Raw genomic sequence first — 19897 nt, 5'->3', positions numbered from 1 at the left:
CACCGAAGTGGCAGTGTGTAGCTCATAGGGAAAATTAGGAATTGAATGTTACACACACATTAAATAGATGTGTATATCAATTGCAGTTGCATATTTGTGCACTGCAGTGGTGTGGTCAGTCTGTGTCTGTGGTGACATACCATGCTTGTCGCTGGATCATGTGTACAAACTCCTCTGTCACAATTGGTGACACCACACAACAAACCTATTGTGAGCATGCTTTCACTCTGCATCATCTGATCTCACATTGATTTTGCAATGCGGGGCTCTCCAACACTCTGTGAGTAGGTATTTGACATTGGCAATACCATAACCTCATGACCCCAGTGTGAGAAGTTGGCCTGATATATGATGTTCACTAGGTCTAGTGAGCACCTTGTATCAGTCCAAACAACCCTTATGATGATTGGTTGTAAGTCAACCTTATAGACCAGCTATCCTAGGGGTAGCATGGACAAAGCAGTCTTAGACTAAACTCTGTAAAGGCATTTGAAGCAAGCTGTTTTACCATATACACTCTCCTTGAATACCAAATGAAAGGACACCACACAGATTTATATTGAAAATATATATATATATTTATTTACTACAAGTATCCCCTATACTCTTTATGAGCACAGAAGCAAATGCGTTAAAACAAAACACTGTTTAAATATACAAAAGTTGCACAACATGGATAGGCCCAGGTGGCCACTCAAACCATATACTAAAATAGTGGTATAAGAACCACGTATCTAAAAGGAAGAAGGCCTAGGGCCTTGGGAATCGCTGGGACTACAAGGAGCTAACAATAGTTAGTGACCAGGAGGCCCACGGAGTGCGTGTGCAGTGTTGAAAGTTACACGCGGGCGCCCATAGACTTTCAATGGGTGCGTAAAAGTCACAAAGTTAAAGAAAAAGGAACCTTCCAGATGACCTAGAACCTAGCAACTCGGAACATAGACACTAGAGGTGTATTGCGACACAGGAGCACCGGAGTGCCAGAGTTACCTCACCCACAGGAAGCGGGTGCATATGTCTCAAAGTGTGTCGGGTTTCGTCATGCGGTTCTATGGAGCCTGAAGATGAGGATGCTGCAGGCGGGTCGTCGAGGGCAGTTCCGGTGGATCCAAGGGTGGATCTGAAGAGGTGAAGACCTGAAAGCAGAGGGGACAATGTTCAAAGTCACTAGCCAGTGACCTGCGAGGAACCAGGAAGGAACCAGGCATTGTCGGGTGCAAACAGGTGAAGAGGGATATCATGGTGCACAATATGATTACATATTTTTGCAGATTTATATAGTATGAGCATACCTTAGGTGAATTGCATGACAACCGGATTACACAAGACATTTATTTAGAGTACGGGGAGATTAAGCTATTTTTGAACAGTCATCAGATATGTGGAGAGCGCGACTGGTGCTTGGTCCCATAGTGCCAAAGCGGGTAATTAAGGTCATTAGGTCACATATCTTTCCGCATTTGGTTCAGCTTCTGTGTTTTCAGTTTTCATTGTGGAGAAGACTCCTCACGAGCCCTCATGACACAAGCACATATTTGAACTCCAAAAGATACAGATACAGGTTAACACTAGCGTGCATTGCTTTTATATAATTATTCTGTGTTCATTTCACACTTGTAAATGCGCTCCTCTGGAGGGCCCCGAGGAAAAATGCTGGGCGTCTCCTTTAAAAGACGGCTGATTTAAATGGGTGTGCCTGTTAAATACAAACTCCATATTATAAAATGCATTGCATGCCCTAGATTCTTCACAGAAAGCACACAATGGCAGGTAAGGACTAAAGTCACCGGCGTAGGGGAACTTGAAAGGCCCCCCTGCAAGGTACGTGCAGGGCCCCCTCCAGACTCAGCCAAGAGCTCTCTGGCCAGAGTACTATGCTGAGTGGGGGAGGGGGGGGGGGGCTGTGTTACGCCATCGACTAATGCAATTCTAATTATATGTATGTGGCCGTAAATCAGAAATAATAATTAGCTGGTATTTCTCTACGACTGAATAATATTGAGATAATGCATCCAAACTAGTCCTTTCGGTATTTTAGTTCTATTGTGTGCTTTTAAGGCTGTTTGATGGCATTCCGGGTTTTGGGGTATTTGAAGATATTTAGGGTGCTTCCTTGACGTTCATGGTATATTTGAAATTTAGCATGGTTGGGTATTAATACTGTTAATAATATCCAGGAGTCATAATAATGTAAGCTACTATTTTCAAGTGCTCTCCTACCTGCTTCAATGTATTATTAATCTTGAGATTTACAGATATGTTTGACAAGTATTACAGCTTTTTTTTAGAAAGGACACGGTTCCCACGCCCGCTTGTGTTAAACTTGCAAATTACTCCTTTAATTCTTCTGCTTTCTTCAGGGGTGGCATATGTTGACCTTTTCCTGGCGTACCTGGTGATCGTAGCCCAGCTGCGGAAGACTGGAGCAGCTATTTCAGGTACTGTGTTCACCCATCACTTTCTTATACATAAGAGCAACATATCTTGTCTTCTTTTGTGTCCTCTGTCGTTAGGGCTTTTTTTCTGATATTCTATATGACCTCCTGTTGAGATTAGTATTGCCCCCATTGTGTTTCGTAACCAATTCTATCTCCTTTTTGTAATGACTGGCCTTTTGCTGTTGTTTGTTTAACTATAATATACAAAGAATGTCTTCCAGCCAGCCCTCCTCATCCATTGTTGTGTTCTTATTTATGCCCAATAGCATACAGCACGGGACAGTGGGAACAGCCAACTTCAGTCATTAGCTCCCCCAGACTGAGTGACTTTATTTTGCCCCTGCACAATCTGTTTATTGCCCATAAATGTAGTTTCACTCAGGTGAGTCTTCAGCACTGTTATGCAATTGGTCATGTCATGGGTCTACCAACCCGACAGCAGAGCCCTTGCAGAAAGACTAACACCACAACACTGTGTACAGGGAAAGACAGCGGGTCAGCGCAGAGGCACTTTCGACTGTTGTTTACCATTAAGCACTATAGCGACGTTTTGTACTTCCTTTCTCCCTCGGTAGCTTTAGGTGTGTATGACAGCATTTCCTTATAAGATTACTGCTCACTTGGGAATATATGAGGGCAGGAAGCCTTCTGATTTCGGCTGATCATTATCAGAGAGTGTTTTGGTGAAAATACAGGACTTTTCTTATGCGCGCTGCTACTAAAAGAGCTCAGCTCTCCTTAGCTGCGGGAAAGCTGTTTGGCTTGCTTCTGCTCTCTCAGCCAGCAATTGTATCACGTGGTGTGTTTTTAGCTTTACTAGCTCATGGGTGTGTACTGGCTTGACACTTTGCTGGAATAAAGTACCGGCCGTACCGCTGAATACGACTTTCTTTTAATTAGTCCACCAGTTTGCTCAAGTGAATTTGAGATTATAGTGGCCATCATATTTGAAACTGCATAACGTGAGCGAGATAAGCTTGCAAGCCGCAATCACCCCAGGAATTTTTTTATAAAATGAGTCTACATGACAATTGTCAGCCCTGTTCTACTAGGACACTGACTAAAAATGCAGGGGCATATTTCAAAGCCCCTTGCACCGCCGGTACGTCACTGTTTGTGACACAATGGTGACGCAATTTGGTGTTCGATGCGTGGCTTTTCATGTCCTTGTAAATACATCCCCTTTGTACACAGCACTTTGCGTGAAAGGGACATTCCATGGGTGTTGTTGTGAGTGTTCCCACGCAACACCCATTGATTCTGCCACATTCCTAAATTTACAATGTTTCGTAAACATGGGAATGCATCAGAATCCTACGCCTCGTCAGGGGAGGAACAAGGAAGCCCACGCATAGAAAGAGGAAAACACCTCTTGTGATTGTTTTTGTGCTGGAAGGTGTCCCTTTCTGCACATAAACAATCATCCCCGCAACGCAGGCATCCTTGCACGGGAAATTCTGCACAAGATAATGATGGTTACAAAGCGTAAGAGTCACATATCATCCTTACTAGAAGCACTATATGTATGGAATACATGGTTGGGAGATACACAAAGTTAGGATATAAAATGTAATGCAGTGCTGGGGGTTGTTTGCACTAATAAGACTGTATTACCACGCACAGGAACCCTTTCTAGAAACCTTAGAAGGATGCCAGATTAAGCACAAAAAAACAGCTATGTTCCAAACCTAAGCCTTGTACTTTGTATGTGCTCCTTGAAGCTGGTTCATAGCTCAATGTGCTGTATTGGAATAGGATGTAACATATGGACTACAGGTATCAAAAGGATATATGTCAAAACCAATGTGCCACTCACCTAGCTACATAAAATATAAGTCTGTGAATCACATATTACACAGTGTGTTTTTTAGCTGGCATATTAACTTGTTTGCGACTTTGAGTCAAAATTGCAACTAGATAAAACACAAATTTCTCCAGTTAACCATCAAAGTTATCTTACAATTATTATTATCCCTTGAAGACTGCGGGACACACAACAATCCTTGAAGCAGGTACCTCAACCCTGTAAGATATTTAAAAATGCAACCTCATATAGTGACAAATTAAGAAATTCAGAACAAAAATGAACTGTGAAGTTTTCCTTTTTATCAATTTTGTGTGTGTCAAAGTTTACAAAAAATAAATATATGTGACTGTCAGAGTTGGGTGAGCGACTTTATCCTAGTATGTTTCTTTTGTGAATCACTGCCATGACCTTGACGCTTGTGCTCTATAGATAAGCAAGCTTGGGACCAACATTCACTCATATAGACCTTTAAGTTTGAGACCCGTATTAAGTGCAAGTAATGGCTGGAATCTTTGACTTAATCTCAGTTCACAGTAATTACTCTGGACCCCTTCAACCTTCCTCCAGGAAAGTGCATTTGCTCTTTTGACCTATTCCCATTCTCCTGTGTCCACCTGAGCATGTGCAGCTCAGTGTGCTTAAATGGTACGAGAGTGAAAACAGAGATTCCTCCTCCCACCCATTTCTCCTCTTGTGCTGACTCAGTGATGCTTTGCCTGGCTGGTTTATTTATGGCTATATACTTCTGAAAGTTTGGGGCATCTATGTAGGAAAGTAGGTGCTTTCAAGGTCACTCCCACTTTACCCTGGTATCATTATGTTTTTCTGACAAGTCTGACTGGAATCCTGCTAATCAGGACCCAAATCTCTATGCTTCTTTCCTAAATTGGTACAAAAGGGGGTGGTGGTGATGGACGGAACATCTGAATCAATCAAACACTCACACCCAGTCAAAAGATCTGGGTTTAATCCATCACCGTTCTTTAGCCCACTCTGCCACCCCAGTTCAGACATGGCTATATGCAAATCAGTCTGACCCTGTGCCTCATGGGAACAGTCCAGCCCGAACTGCCAAGCCATGTCTTCCCTGGACCGGAAACAAGCTTCCGAGGACCGGTTTCTGGCATTCCAGCCGTCTTCAGCCCGGCTTGCTTGAATCCAGTGGCAAAGTGAGCAAGGGACTCACGTCTGAGCATACCCTGCCACACTTATGGCGGCCAAAAGCGGTACAAAAGGGGGTGGTGATGGACGGAGCATCTGAATCAATCAAACACTCACACCCAGTCAAAAGATCTGGGTTTAATCCATCACCGTTCTTTAGCCCACTCTGCCACCCCAGTTCAGACATGGCTATATGCAAATCAGTCTGACCCTGTGCCTCATGGGAACAGTCCAGCCCGAACTGCCAAGCCATGTCTTCCCTGGACCGGAAACAAGCTTCCGAGGACCGGTTTCTGGCATTCCAGCCGTCTTCAGCCCGGCTTGCTTGAATCCAGTGGCAAAGTGAGCAAGGGACTCACGTCTGAGCATACCCTGCCACACTTATGGCGGCCAAAAGCGGTACAAAAGGGGGTGGTGATGGACGGAGCATCTGAATCAATCAAACACTCACACCCAGTCAAAAGATCTGGGTTTAATCCATTTTTTTTTTTTTTTAAATATATTTTTATTGCAGGAATTAGCAAAAATTACATATTGGACCAGCATTATAGGTTCAATCAGAAAGAGTAGAACACATCCCATCCCCCCTTGGCAAGTTATATGTGTACACAGCCATTCAGCCCACAACCCGAGGGTCGGGCGGCGAACACCAGTGGGGATCCGATAGGAGGTCGAAGCTGGTCCAGATGATCCATAGTTCTTCATCTGCTTTTCTAAAACATCCCACAAAAGAAGCTAAAGAAACCCCCCTAACAACCCAGTGGATTAGGTAGAACCCCCCCCAACCCCGCCATCAGTGTGTGGTGATGCGTGTAGGAAGACCCATGGGAGATTTCCCCGAGAATGCTACAGGTATTTAAAGTACAGTTGGCTATCGGGACTCGGGACGTGCTGCATCTTCACTTTCGGAATCGCTGGAAGTGCAATAATTCCTGAGGGCCTGCACTAACGTCTCCCATTCTAGTGCTGCCTCCTGCTCCTTCTCGTTGTGTTGCCTCCTAGCTAGTTGGTATCGCAGCGTGCTCTCCCCCGCCGCCCATTTCAAAAGTTCGCTGTGCCACCTAACCTCTGTTGGACCAACCCTTGCCTTCCAATTCCTGGTCACCTCCCGTTTAGCAAGGAGAAGCCCTAGATCGATAAATTTACTAGAAATTTTATTTTTGGGGGTATGCGGGAACCAGTGTAGGAGCCCTACCGCCGCATCAACCGATAAGGACCTCCCCGTTACCCTATTCAGGGTGTCTCCCACTCCAAGCCAATAGGAGGACAACACCGGACAAGACCACAGCATATGGAGGAGGTCCGCCTCATGCGCCCGGCACCTGGGGCATTCCGCCGAATCCGTGGCAAAGTACTGTTGGATCTTCGCCGGGGTCAAATATGCCCTGTGGAGAACATAGAAGTGGACCAATTGGAAGCGGGCGTGGCGTGCGCCCTTCCAGGCCCGCCTCATAAGTTGTGACCAGGTCGTCTCCGGAATCTCCTTCCCTATGTCTGCCTCCCAGCGGGTTCTTAAGGTGGTGAGGGGGGTCAACCCCTCATTAATCAGTCTGCTATACAGGCATGTGACCGTCTTGACCGTCCCCGTGGACATCATAACATACTGGCACACCGGGGACGTAGGCGGTTCCTCCAGTCCGTTTTTCCAGTGCACCTGAATCGCTCGGACCAGAGCCGTGTGCAAGAGGAAGTCGCCACGAGGAACGTCAAAGCGGTTTATGAGCTCTTGAAAGGGCAATTGCGCCCCGTCCTCGTAAAGGTCTCCCACCAGCTGCAGACCCGCGTCCTCCCAGTCCCCAAGGCGTGACCAATCACCTCCGTGAGGCAGGGCCGTCAACATACCCAGTGGTATTTCGGGTGCATATGGCAACCGCAGCTGTCCCCGGGCGTGGGCACGGTTCCAACATAATCGAATGGTCTTTTCTTCGAGCGTCAGGTCCTGCAAGGCCAGACGATGTCGCAACGCGATGAAGGAGATAACATGCCTAGCCATCCCGATGCCCCTCTCGGTCTCCGGGCCTCGGAACTCCCTGGCGACCTCCTGGGTGAAGGTCTGTAGTTGCGCTGCCAAGTAATACTTCTCGAAATCCGGCACCGCAAGACCACCCTCAGCTTTCGGCCTCATCAGGGTCTTGAGGGCCACTCTCCGGCGGCCCGAACCCCAGAGGAATCCCACCACCATTGACCGCAATAGACGAAAGGTGGCCGGCGGGATCCAAATCGGCAGCGCACGGAAATAGTATAGCAGCCGGGGGAGTGCCACCATTTTCAGCAGAGCGATCCGCCCTGCCACCGAGAGCGGCAGGGTAGCCCAGAAGTCCATGCTACCACGCAACGCGCGAGTGCAGCGAGCTATGTTCCCATCCAGGAGGTCAGTCGGGTTGTGGTATATGTATACCCCCAGGTACTTAAAGCAGTCAGGTTCCCACCTAATCTCCCTACTGATGTCGGGGCTGGGCATTCCCCTGCAAACCGGGAACAGACAGGTCTTGGCCCAATTCACCCGAAGGCCCGAGACCTCCCCAAAAGCCGTGAGCGCCGACGCAGCTCCATTCAAGGCAGCCACCGGGTCCTCAAGGAAGAGCAACAGATCATCAGCGTACAGCGAGACATAATGTGGGCCAGATGGCGTCCGCAAACCGTTAAAATGGATCCCCGACCGGAGCAGCAGCGCCAGTGGTTCCACCGCTTGCACGAAAAGTAGCGGGGACAATGAGCAGCCCTGCCTCGTGCCTCTCTCCACCGGGTATTGCGAGGAGATCAGCGGGCCTGCCCTTACCCTGGCCGACGCCGAGGCATACAGTACCGTAGTCCACCTGACAAAGCCCTCTCCCAGACCGAACCGCAGTAGTACACTGCGCAGGTAGTCCCATTCCAAGCTGTCAAAGGCCTTTTCCAAATCCACTGAGAGGACTACCGGGCACGCGGCTTCCGTGTGCGGTTCTCCCAGCAAACGAAACAGCCTGCGAATGTTCATGGTCGTGTTTCGCTTGGGAATGAATCCTGCCTGGTCCTCATGTACCAGAGAGCGCATGTGCCCAAGCAGCCTCGATGCCAATATGCTGCTCAGTATCTTATAATCGTCCGTCAGCATTGATAAAGGACGGTAGGACGCCGGGTCGGTCGATTCTCTTCCCGGTTTGAGGAGGGGAACCACTAAGGCCTCACACATCGAGCCGGGGAGTCGACCCAACCGCTTCGCCTCTCTGTAAACTATCAGCAGCCTTGGTGCCAGGAGGTCAGCGTAGGCGGAGTAAAATTCAATCGGGAGGCCATCCAGGCCCGGGGTCTTATTCCTCGCCATCCCTTTAATGGCGCTGCGAATTTCACCCAGTTCAACGTCGGAGCCCAGAGCCTTTGCTATGTCCGGCTCCAGCGTTGGTAGCTCCAGGGGTCGCAGGTAGTCCTCAATCAGGTCGGGGTCCCTGGCAGAGCCACTGCGGTACAATTGTTCATAGTAGCGCAGGTAACAGCCCAAGATCTCAGGTTGAGTGTGCACTTCGGCCCCCTCCGCCGTGCGCATGGACGTCGTCAGAGAGGTCTGGCGTGTAGGATTAGCTAACCACGCCAGCAATGCGCCCGACCTATCCCCCTCCGCGAGCGACCTAGTAGTATAAGCCTTGTAGTCGAAGCAGCGCAACCGCTCGACCTCCGCCGCCGCCGCCGCCGTGCGCTCCTGGAGTTCAGGACGCCCGGGGCGGCGCAGTTCCAACTCGCGGAGCTTCCGATCAGCCGCAGCCAAGTCATCAAGGATGACTCGCCGCATGCCCACCTTTTTAGAAATGCAGTAGCCCCTGATCACTACCTTAAAGGCGTCCCATTCCAACGCCCTCGATCCCGCAGTACCCCCATTGGACGCGAAATACTCCGAGATTTTATCCTCCAGGTCCGCCTTAAAGACTATGTCCTCCAAGATCTCCGGGCGCATTTTCCAGGTGGGCACAGCAGGGACCCCGGGAAACCAGCGAAGGTCCAGCAGGAGAGGGTTATTATCTGAGACAGTCCTGGTCAGATATTCAGACTGGACCGCTGCGGAAACTAACTCCGCCGATCCCAGAAACCCGTCCAGTCGGACGTGCAACTCATGCAGGCCCGAGAAATAGGAGTAGTCCCTAGTGTCGGGGTGCTGTGCTCTCCAGATGTCCGTGAGCCCCCAGTGCGTCTGCCAGTCCCTCCTCCCTTTTGCCACCCGGCGAACTGGGGAGTCAGGGAGGGGGGGGGGTGTGAGCGGTCGGCCTCCACGTCCACTATTGAATTAAAATCCCCCCCCGAGTAGGAGGGGTCCAGAGAAGAAGTGGGCCAACGAACCCGATAACCCGGAGAGGAAGGCAAGCTGGTCTACATTAGGCGCATAAATACAGCAAACGTTCAAGTCCCTCCCCCCCAGTGTGCCTGAGAGAGCCACGTAGCGACCCTCCGGATCCACCACTGATTTCGTAACCTGAAAGGGGACCCCAGCCCTGATCCAAATTAGCGCCCCCCTGGCATACGCTGAGTACGAAGTATAGAAGACCTGCCCTCTCCATCTACGCTGTAGCGCCGCCCCTTCCGCCTTGTTGAGATGGGTCTCCTGCAGCAGCGCTATTTGCACCCCTCTACGCACTAAATAAGCGTGAACTTTGTGGCGTCTAGACATAGTGTGAAGCCCCCGTACATTCCAAGTGATGCATTTCACATTAGCAATATCAGCCATTGTCCCATATCGTTCGTTCCGGGTCTCTCCACCACGGTTCCAACAAAGAGAGAGCAACAGTCAATTCAACACTGATGGCGGCCATTTTCCCCAACAAAAAAACAACAACTCCCGTTCGAAACAAACCCCTGCCCACCCTCCCCAGAACAGGACCCAAATAGTGCCATCTAGTTTCCATCCAAACCATACCCCCGACAATCCCACAATCCCCGACTAATCCTGCGGTCGCCACCTCAGGAAGGCCTTAAGGGCTAGGTGCGGGCTGGGCGCCGGTAATGGGCCCTCGATTCCCGGGCTACCGAGACTTGGTTGAGCCCAAGACATAAAGCTATGTCACGATCAGGGCCCCCCCCCTTCACCGGAGTTCATGATCAATCGCCTACCCCTGCCACCCCCGCTGCAAACCCCCACCCAAATGGAAGTAGCTCACCCCGTCATCCCTGTCCATCCAATATGTCCTCAGCCGAGTTTGGAGTAATCACCAGCATGTGGACACTGTCGGTCTCCGATTCCTCCGTGTCCGTTGGTGCCCCTTCGCCTCCAGGGTCCGTTTCCTCGATAATGGGGCCACCTCGTGAACCAGCATCTCCAACACTCCTTTCCGCTCTGCCGATGTCTCCACAGTCGAAGGCCTGCCTGTCTTGCCACGGCGACTCCGAAGTCTTTTGGACCGCCGTCGCTGCCCAGGTTCCACTGCCAGCTGAGATGACGAGCTGAAACCATCTTTACCAGCTCTATAGAGTTCGAGCCAGTTGCAGACTTCCTCCGGGTAATCAAAGAACTGGGTCTTGTCATCAATGATTATGCGGAGCCTTGCGGGAAAAAGGAGCGAATATTGGATGCCCTCGCTCCGGAGTTCGCGCTTGATCGCCAGGAAAGAGGCCCGTCTGCGCTGGGTCTCATACGTGTAATCCGGGAAAATGTTCACCTGACTATTCTCCACCTTATAAGGGCCATTATGTCTGGCGGCATTAAGGATGAGGTCTCTGTCCCGAAAATGCAGCAAACGCGCCACCACCGGTCGCGGGGCGCAGCCCTGTTGCGGCGGCCTCGCCGGCACTCTATGTGCCCACTCCAGGGTGTAGAAGGAGGACAGGCCTTCCGGGGTCACTGTGTCCCGGAGCCAGGCTTCCAAGTAGGCCACCATGTCGCCATCTTCAATCTTTTCCGGCAGGCCCACCACTCGAATGTTGTTCCGCCTGTTACGTCCCTCCGCATCCTCCGCCCGTCGCTCCAGGGCCTCAATCCGGGATAGGGCATCCTTCATCGTCGCGGCCAGGGTTTTCTGTGCCGGCTCTAAGGTCTTCACTGAGCGCTCCACTTCCTTGACTCTATCCGAGAGCTTGCCGTGGTCCGCCCTAAGGAGGCCCAGGCTCGTCGCAACCTGGGCAATGTCCTGCTGAAGGGCCGAGCGCGTGGTCGCGATCGCCTCCAGGACCCGGTCAAATTGTTGTTGTAAGTGAGGGCCACCAGAGCTCTCCGGGTCCCCTCGATCCTCTTTGTCCGGCGCCTCCGAATCCGAGGCGGCTGGGGTGGTCCCCTTGGGTCCCCTCGGCTTTCCCATGGCGATTGGGTCCCACGGTGGAAAGTCCGTCAAAGGCACCACCGAGTGCGGGCGTCGACTATGCCTCTCCCGGCACGCTGTCGTTGAGCCGAGGGTCGTCGATCGCCGTCTCCAGGGCCCGCTGCTCTTCCGCAACCTTGGGCCGCACCACCACCGTGTCGTCGGAGGGCAATGAGGAGGAGGCGGGGACGAACGGCGCCAGGTCGGGTAGGCCCGCTTGGCCGATGAGGATCTGGAACGAGAGTCACCAGTGCCGCCGGAGACTTTGTGGCGCCAGGGCGCCGTGCTGCCCATGGAGTTCAGTCACTCGGTGGGGTGCAGCCGGGTGCGGCTCGTGGGGTCGGCTCCACACACAGGGCCGCCAGAAGTCCGTGTTCTGAGGTCAACGATAGTTCGGTCAACAAACCGTCCGGGATCGATCACCGTGCTCGAATCTAATCAAAGCGTCACCCAGACCATCATGTCATAGGGAGATAGGATGTAGAGGATGCGCTGTGTCCGATTATGCTCCTCCGGGTTGAGGGTCCCAGCCAAGAAGTCGAGAAGGTCTGAGCGCCATCTTGGGTCCCACTCCGCGGGTCCCTGAACTTCGGTTTTTCGTCGGATCAACCGGTTTTCGAGTTTCACCGGGTGTCCCAGCAGGTCCCAATCGGTCCGATCATCGGTTTGTGGGGGTCCGGGTGCCCCGCGGACTCCGATCTGCAGGATCAAAGCGGGCTCAGTCCCGGAGCCGAGCTCTCAGGCGACCATCGCCATCGGCGTCCAAGCCACGCCCCATCTGGGTTTAATCCATCACAGTTCTTTAGCCCACTCTGCCACCCCAGTTCAGACATGGCTATATGCAAATCAGTCTGACCCTGTGCCTCATGGGAACAGTCCAGCCCGAACTGCCAAGCCATGTCTTCCCTGGACCGGAAACAAACTTCCGAGGACCGGTTTCTAGCATTCCAGCCGTCTTCAGCCCGGCTTGCTTGAATCCAGTGGCAAAGTGAGCAAGGGACTCACTTCTGAGCATACCCTGCCACACTTATGGCGGCCAAAAGAGGTGCAAAAGGGGGTGGTGATGGACGGAGCATCTGAGTCAATCAAACACTCACACCCAGTCAAGAGATCTGGGTTTAATCCATCACCGTTCTCCACACTGGCAAACTCTGATCCCCAGGGAATATTGCAGATGGCACCGAGGGCGTCCCCTTTATTACTCCTGGGAGGGTTCAGAGTAGGCAGAGAAGGTCTAATTCCCCCTCCGCCGAGTCCAATGCTTCAGATCATTCCATAGGGACCTCCATCTCTAGCAAGGGGGAGGATTCCTTGGAAATGGAATACCACCTGATTAAACTTGAGAGAGTTAGACTCAGGCAGGATCAGTTGACCCTGGAGGTACAGAAAAATAGGAAGAAACTGGGACTAGAGACCCATGGCGGCAGCAATAGTGTACCTTGAATCAGGGAAACATCCGTTGACAATAGGACCCTGAACAGTATAGTCCCTCCTTACCAGGATAAGGATGACATCCTAAATGGATCACTGCTTTAAGAGAGCCTGTACATTTTAGAAGGTCCCTCAGGGCTTTGGGAGCCATGCTGTATTTTTTAACCTCATGCGCGCTAGCGGAATTCCGCTCGTACGCTGAGATTTTTAAAAACGCATGTTACGTGACGAGCTGGGCTCGTCATCAGCGTGCGAGGAGGCTACGCCATGACGAGCCCAGCTCGTCATCAGCGTGGAAGGGGTTAAACTCAGCTTTGTGGAAAAGAAGGCTTTCCACTGTCCAGCATTTTACATCAAATAAGAGGCTCTCTGCAGTGTCAAATGAAAAATCCATCCATTCTCTGACTTTGATGGATTTGGGGAGGCATCAGAAGGCAAACGGCAAGTGACATCTGGTTTCACCAGCTCTGTGGGGAAGTCCGACCTTTAACACACAGAGGAGAGGGACATAAACACTACTGGAGTAATTTAACAACTTCATTTCTTTGCTGAATTTAGAGCCTCCTCCTCCTTTATCAAAAGAATCAGTGTTTTGTTACATGTAAGGAAGAGACCAGGGTTCTATTTAAGCACCACGTTCACATTCTGACACAGAAGGGATATTTTATGGCTGTATTGCGGCACAGCACTTAGTGACGTGTGTGCACAGCCAATAAGAAGGCACAATCTTTTGCCTTTCTGCCGGGAGACCTAATTTCGCGGGCAAAATAGTGTGCAATTAAATAAACCCTCCCATATATAGCACATTATTCAAGGAAAAAGAAATAATAGGAGGGGGAGCAGACAAATATTTTGATTTATTAAGGTATTAACCCAGGTTGTTTTCTTTATTTAGTATTCGGTATACTGTGCACATTCTTGCATATGGTTTCCGCTTCCCACGAATTCACATCTTTTCTTTTATTGTGTGTGAATAACAATATTCACCTGTTCGTGCTGTCCCTAGATCTATACCCTCAAACCTAATTTGATTTTCCAACTTTTCTTAAATCTGTATTTTTTAACCTCATGCGCGCTAGCGGAATTCCGCTCGTACGCTGAGATTTTTAAAAACGCATGTTACGTGACGAGCTGGGCTCGTCATCAGCGTGCGAGGAGGCTACTCCATGACGAGCCCAGCTCGTCATCAGCGTGGAAGCGGTTAAACTCAGCTTTGTGGAAAAGAAGGCTTTCCACTGTCCAGCATTTTACATCAAATAAGAGGCTCTCTGCAGTGTCAAATGAAAAATCCATCCATTCTCTGACTTTGATGGATTTGGGGAGGCATCAGAAGACAAACGGCAAGTGACATCTGGTTTCACCAGCTCTGTGGGGAAGTCCGACCTTTAACACACAGAGGAGAGGGACATAAACACTACTGGAGTAATTTAACAACTTCATTTTTTTGCTGAATTTAGAGCCTCCTCCTCCTTTATCAAAAGAATCAGTGTTTTGTTTACATGTAAGGAAGAGACCAGGGTTCTATTTAAGCACCACTTTCACATTCTGACACAGAAGGGATATTTTATGGCTGTATTGCGGCACAGCACTTAGTGACGTGTGTGCACAGCCAATAAGAAGGCACAATCTTTTGCCTTTCTGCCGGGAGACCTAATTTTGCGGGCAAAATAGTAAATATTGCGGCCATCGCGGTAATCAAAATGCTGGAGGGTCTGTCAAAGGGGGTGCTGATCACAGGGAAAGGTTGGAGAGGAGCCTTACACTTCCTCCCACTCTTACCACTTGCCTGGCAAGTCTGGCAAGACATACAGTGAGCTTCAGAGTGCTTGCGCATTTAGGGCCAATAAAAATGGGTGACAAGCCTTTCAAAGGTCTTGTCTTGCCCAAAATGTCCTGCCAAAGACACATCATGAGCCAGACCCAGTAGGAAGGCTCTGAAGCGCTGGGGTACCACCAGCACACGGGCTGACCCAGGCTCAGCAACCTTAGGCTCGCTATACAGGAGACCATTCTCCCAAAATATCTAATGTGACCCGACTGATCACCTGCTGCCTGGTTTGCAGTCTGTTGCTGTAAAACAATGACAGAACGCCACGTCTACTGCTCCTGGCAGAACTTCTCCCTGGTGGGCCCTCCTTCTTGCTGCCAATGGGTCAGCTCAGGCAGTTCCCCCGTTCAGCCACTTGTTCCCTTGTAGGCTCCAGGGCATCTCCCTTGGGGTCTACCTCTTCCTGGACCATGGGAACTTCGGAGGCTGGTTTCCCACACCCTCTGACTCTTCTCTTTCCAGCAGGCACCTGGGCCACTCTTTCAGGCTTCAGGTCCTCTTGAAGGCTGCCATTGACCGAGTGGTCACACATGCCCACTCAGACAGACCCAACATCTCCAAATGAGACCTCCGCTCCACCTCTGCCCAAGGGGAGCTCTCCAAATCATTGCCTAGCAGACAGTCAACAGGCATGGCTGGCCTCACAGCTACTTTCAAGGTACCTGAGAACCCCCCACTCAAAGGGACCCTGTGCGACTTTGAGGAGGCATTCTGAATTGTGAGCGGCAACTACTGGATAGAATGTGTTGGGGACACCATGCTCTTCAGACACCGGCCGACAACTGACAGCTGTCACACTGGCTCTGGTGTCTCTCAGAGCCTCCTCACTATGGCCATTGATGGTCACCCACTGCCTGTAAGTTTTAGTGTTATCAGACAGGTGAAGGCTTGGGACCATCTTACTGTCTCCTAAAGAGACCATGAACATCTCTGTGGAACTCCCACCTTGGGCACCCAACACCTCCCCCAAGGCTACACTATCCAGTTACCGCGGTGGTGCACCAGTGGGTACGGTGGTAACCGGTTGAGACACTTAGGATTCCCCCGTAGGTGGCTCACCTGACCGCAACTAAAACAGGTCTTGGGACCCCTCTGAACAGGCTTAACTGTCGGGACCCATGGTTTCTTCTCAGTGGGAGGCTGGGAACCCTTACCATGGTTCCTTAGGGGATTAATTTGGGGCCCTTTTTGAAACTCCTTTTGTTTACCCTTGTCCCCCTTTCATCTACTGGGGACCCTGCCTACCTTTAGCGGAGTCTCCCACAGGACCTTTGTGATCCCTGGTACTGACCCAGCGGTCTGCCTCCACAGCAAGCTTCCTAGACTCAGTCAGCTTCCTATCAATCAGGTGGTGTAGCTCTGGAAAATAACTACTGGACAAGTGCTCCCATGCAACCAAATCACAGAGCCCCTGCAAATCAGTTACCTTGCTACCCTTCACCCGTCTATGCAGTACTCTGCAAAAATAAGATACATACTCCACCTAAGTACTTGAATCCAGCTACCTGCAGTTCCGACATTTCTGTCTTTAAAGCTCTGGGGTCAACTCATACCTGGCTATCAAGGCTTCCTTGATGGTGGCATAGAACATCTGATCCTCAGTGGTCAAAGCTAGATCTCTCTCCCTTCACCTATGAAGCGGTCCCACAACCCCGGTCCCAATCTCTCTCAGGGACCCGGTGGGACTTCATTACTATTTCGTAGGCCTTAAACCACTGCCCAATGTCCTCATGCTTTATGAAATCTTTGATCACATCTTTGGGACTATATACTTTTCCTTCCCCAGGCACTGATGGTGTGCTGCCACCAGAGGGATTGATCTCTAGACTCCTTGCTTTCAGCTCCAATTCCCGCAACACCCTCTCATGCTCTAGAAGCATCTTATTCTCCTTCATGGCCAATTTCTTGCTCTCCAACTCCAACCACTTATTCTCTAAGTCACCCTGGCTCCCCAGCTTGAGCTTAGCAAGCTCCAATTCATGCACTCTGCTTCTCTCCCTGTACTCCAACTCCTCTGGAGACAGACCTTTTGAAGACACACTGCTACCCATCCTGGAGGGCACCCTCCCTTCAGTTAGGCCTGAGTGGCTATATAAGGAAGTACCTGCACTAGCATGGTTACCCCCTGTGTCATGGTCCACTAAGCAATCCCTCACCCTTGGGGTATTAGAGGGTCTCCACCATAGGGAATCATGACCGTGGGTGTGTTTTTGCAAAGTAAAAGGCTGGTGTTTGTAGGAAGGTGGACTCCTGACTATGGTTACCCCAGATTTTTTGCCTTGTGTTTAGCTGGTTTTTGACTTAATTGGCCTGGCTCCCTGCTAATCAGGGCCCCAGGCTATCTGCTCTCTCCTTAAAATGGACTCCATGCACCCTAGGTGCATAACCAAATTGGTACTGGACACCTTGTCAGCCCCTATATTATATAGTGCACTATAGGTGCCATGGGCATAGGTGCATCCAAGGCCTACCAGGGGCTGCAGCATAGCTTTTGCCACCCCTGGCTGGTTCTTAAATTGAGACAACTGGCTGATCACTCCACTGGGGCAAGTTGGTGTAATCACCTCTTTCTTAGATATAGTATACCTATATCTAAACCTATATCTGGACACATATAAACCTATAAGTCACTCCTATGGCAGGCCTTTTCAATCCTGGAGGCAGAGTGCATGGTTTAACGTGAGATGGTGCTCGAGCATGAGCTGAGCCTAACTGCAGCTGTCGGGAACAACTCCCTAAGCAGTTCCGGGATAATGCCATACCATATACTCTTAAGTGCATTATAATCCATCACGGTTATGTGCTAACTTTGGCTTGGCTTTATCAAAACATGTCGTGTAAGGTGTCATACGATTTGGAATACTATCCCGTAGACAGTCCTGTCGACGGGGATAGCATTCCACCCTTCTAGAGGGAGAAGACATGTTACTTTACTGAAACGCGGTTAATCCTAACCAGAGCCTCAGCATCACAAAATGGATGCTGCTACCACCGACATAAGTCTGACCTCCTGCTGCTGACCAAAACTCGGCAGAGGAGGCCTGGACAAAGGGTTTCCTGTCGCAGGGAGGTGCTACACCACCCCAGACAGGAGATAGTGTATTGGGGCAGGGAGGGCTGAAAGAAATCAGACAGTGCCTGGGGCGCACAAGGCTGCCCCTTGCATAATCCGGTCAAACCGGTTCTGGGGAACACCAGCCCCAGTCCCAGCGCGACCCTGGACAAAGGGAAAGGGGTGTAACCAACCCCTTCCTTGGTCCCACCCATAGGAGAGACCTAGCAGGTCATCCAGCCCCCTAGATTGGTATAAGAATGGGAGCAGTGCCAACGCACTCAGATTATCCTGACTGAAACTTATGAAACGAAACTCTGGACCCTTCAACGTCCTACTCGACATAGAAGACTGAAGAATCTCCCTTGTTGTCAAGGAGTGACCACCCTGTGCAAACAGGCACCATCCAGCACCTCGACGTTTGCTTTGTTGCAGTTCCCGCCGGAACTCGAGCGACAGAGTTCGACAAGACCCAGCGTGCCTGCCTTCTAACAGCCCGATTCACAGTCCCTGCAGAGCTGAGATCCGTGGAGGCGACCTGAAGCGTGGGGCCCGCCATCTTGGAAAGACCACGAGACGCTGACCGTGCAGCCCACGAGTGACCCGTGGAGGCGACCTGAAGCGTGGGGCCGGCCTTCTTGGAAAGACCAAGAGGCGCTGACCGTGCAGCTCCCGAGGCTCCCTCGAAGCTGTGCATTGGGGTTTGAGAAGCCCCAGCAATGAGCCTCTCTTGCACCGAAGCTCACCCCTATACACTCACTGAGTGCTGCTTGGGGCCCTTCTGCATCTTTTGGCTCAACGCGGTGGCCCGGTCACTTGCCCGTTGGCTTGTGGCCCCTGTGCCGACGAACCTTGAAAACTAACTCGTGAGCCTGGTTGCTCCAGACTTGCACTCGCTCCCCTGAAAAGGAGCACTCGCTCTGACCCTCCTGGTCCGAGTTGTTTGCTCCAATCCGGAAGCCGACACCGCCGACAGCGAGAACCTGCGTGGGACAGCTCGTGATCCACCCCTGGACGCCCTCGGTGCCCCAGAGTCCACGTGGCAGCGGAGACAAGCTCCCCATCAACGACCTGATTGCGCCCGACATTGCCTGGTTCCTTCCTGGTTCCACCCTGGTCACTGCTGAGTGACCAAGACTCTGTTCCCTCTGCTTTCAGATCATCTTTATCTTCGATCCACCCTTGGATCACACCGGACACTTCTCTTCTCGACGCCTGCAGCATCTTCAGCTCCAAGCACCATCAACCTGCGTGACAAAACCCAACACTACTTCGCACCTGTGCAGCCGCTTCCTGTGGGTGAGGTAACTCAGCAACGCCGGTGTTCCTACACTGGTACACACCTCTAGTGTATGTGTCTAAAGTTTCGTCCTTCTAGGTTAAGCGGAAGTCTCCTTTAACAGTAACTTTATAACTTTTACGCACCAATGACTTTGCATTGGTGCATGTGTGTGCTTTAAGCGCTGCACCCGAATCCCGCTGGCTTTTCCCGACTTCAGCATTTCTAGTCCCGACTGCTCCCAGCGATTCCTTAGGCCCTAGGCCTAACCACTGTTCGATTGGTATCTCTTATACCACTTTTTTGATATATGGTTTCCGTGGCCCCTGGGCCTCATCCATAATTGTGCAACTTTTATATGTTTAACTGTGCTTTTGTTTAAACGCTTGTATTCTAGTAATAAATACGTATCATTTTATAATATATAACTTGTGTGGTGTCCTTTCATTTGATATTGCAATGTCGGGCGCAATCAGGTCGATGTCGTGAAGTTTGTCTCTGCTGCCACGTGGACTCTGGGGCACCGAGGATGTCCAGAAGTGGATCACGAGCTGTCCCACGCAGGCTCTCACTGTCGGCGGTATCGGTTTCCAGATTGGAGCAAACAACCCTTGGCAAGCACAACCCACGCAGGATTCGAAGAT

At 50.9% G+C, this 19897-nt stretch overlaps 1 protein-coding gene across 1 annotated transcript in view; it reads left to right on the top strand.

Moving 5' to 3' along the window:
- The first annotated feature begins 1704 nt into the window (after positions 1-1704).
- LOC147748878 (lactoperoxidase-like) overlaps positions 1705-19897 on the top strand; it is a 1319638-nt gene continuing 1301445 nt past the window's right edge. Inside the window, exons 1-2 of the mRNA XM_086964410.1 lie at positions 1705-1770; positions 2361-2438. Coding sequence (XP_086820536.1) covers positions 1764-1770; positions 2361-2438 — 85 coding nt within the window. The 5' untranslated portion in view covers positions 1705-1763. The remainder of the gene's footprint in view (positions 1771-2360; positions 2439-19897) is intronic.

This window comes from Lissotriton vulgaris, chromosome 1_1 (genome assembly GCF_964263255.1).
Source record: "Lissotriton vulgaris chromosome 1_1, aLisVul1.2, whole genome shotgun sequence".
NCBI classification, from domain to species: domain Eukaryota; kingdom Metazoa; phylum Chordata; class Amphibia; order Caudata; family Salamandridae; genus Lissotriton; species Lissotriton vulgaris.
Note: the sequence above shows the minus strand (reverse complement) of the source record. Positions and strands in the feature narration are given on the sequence as shown.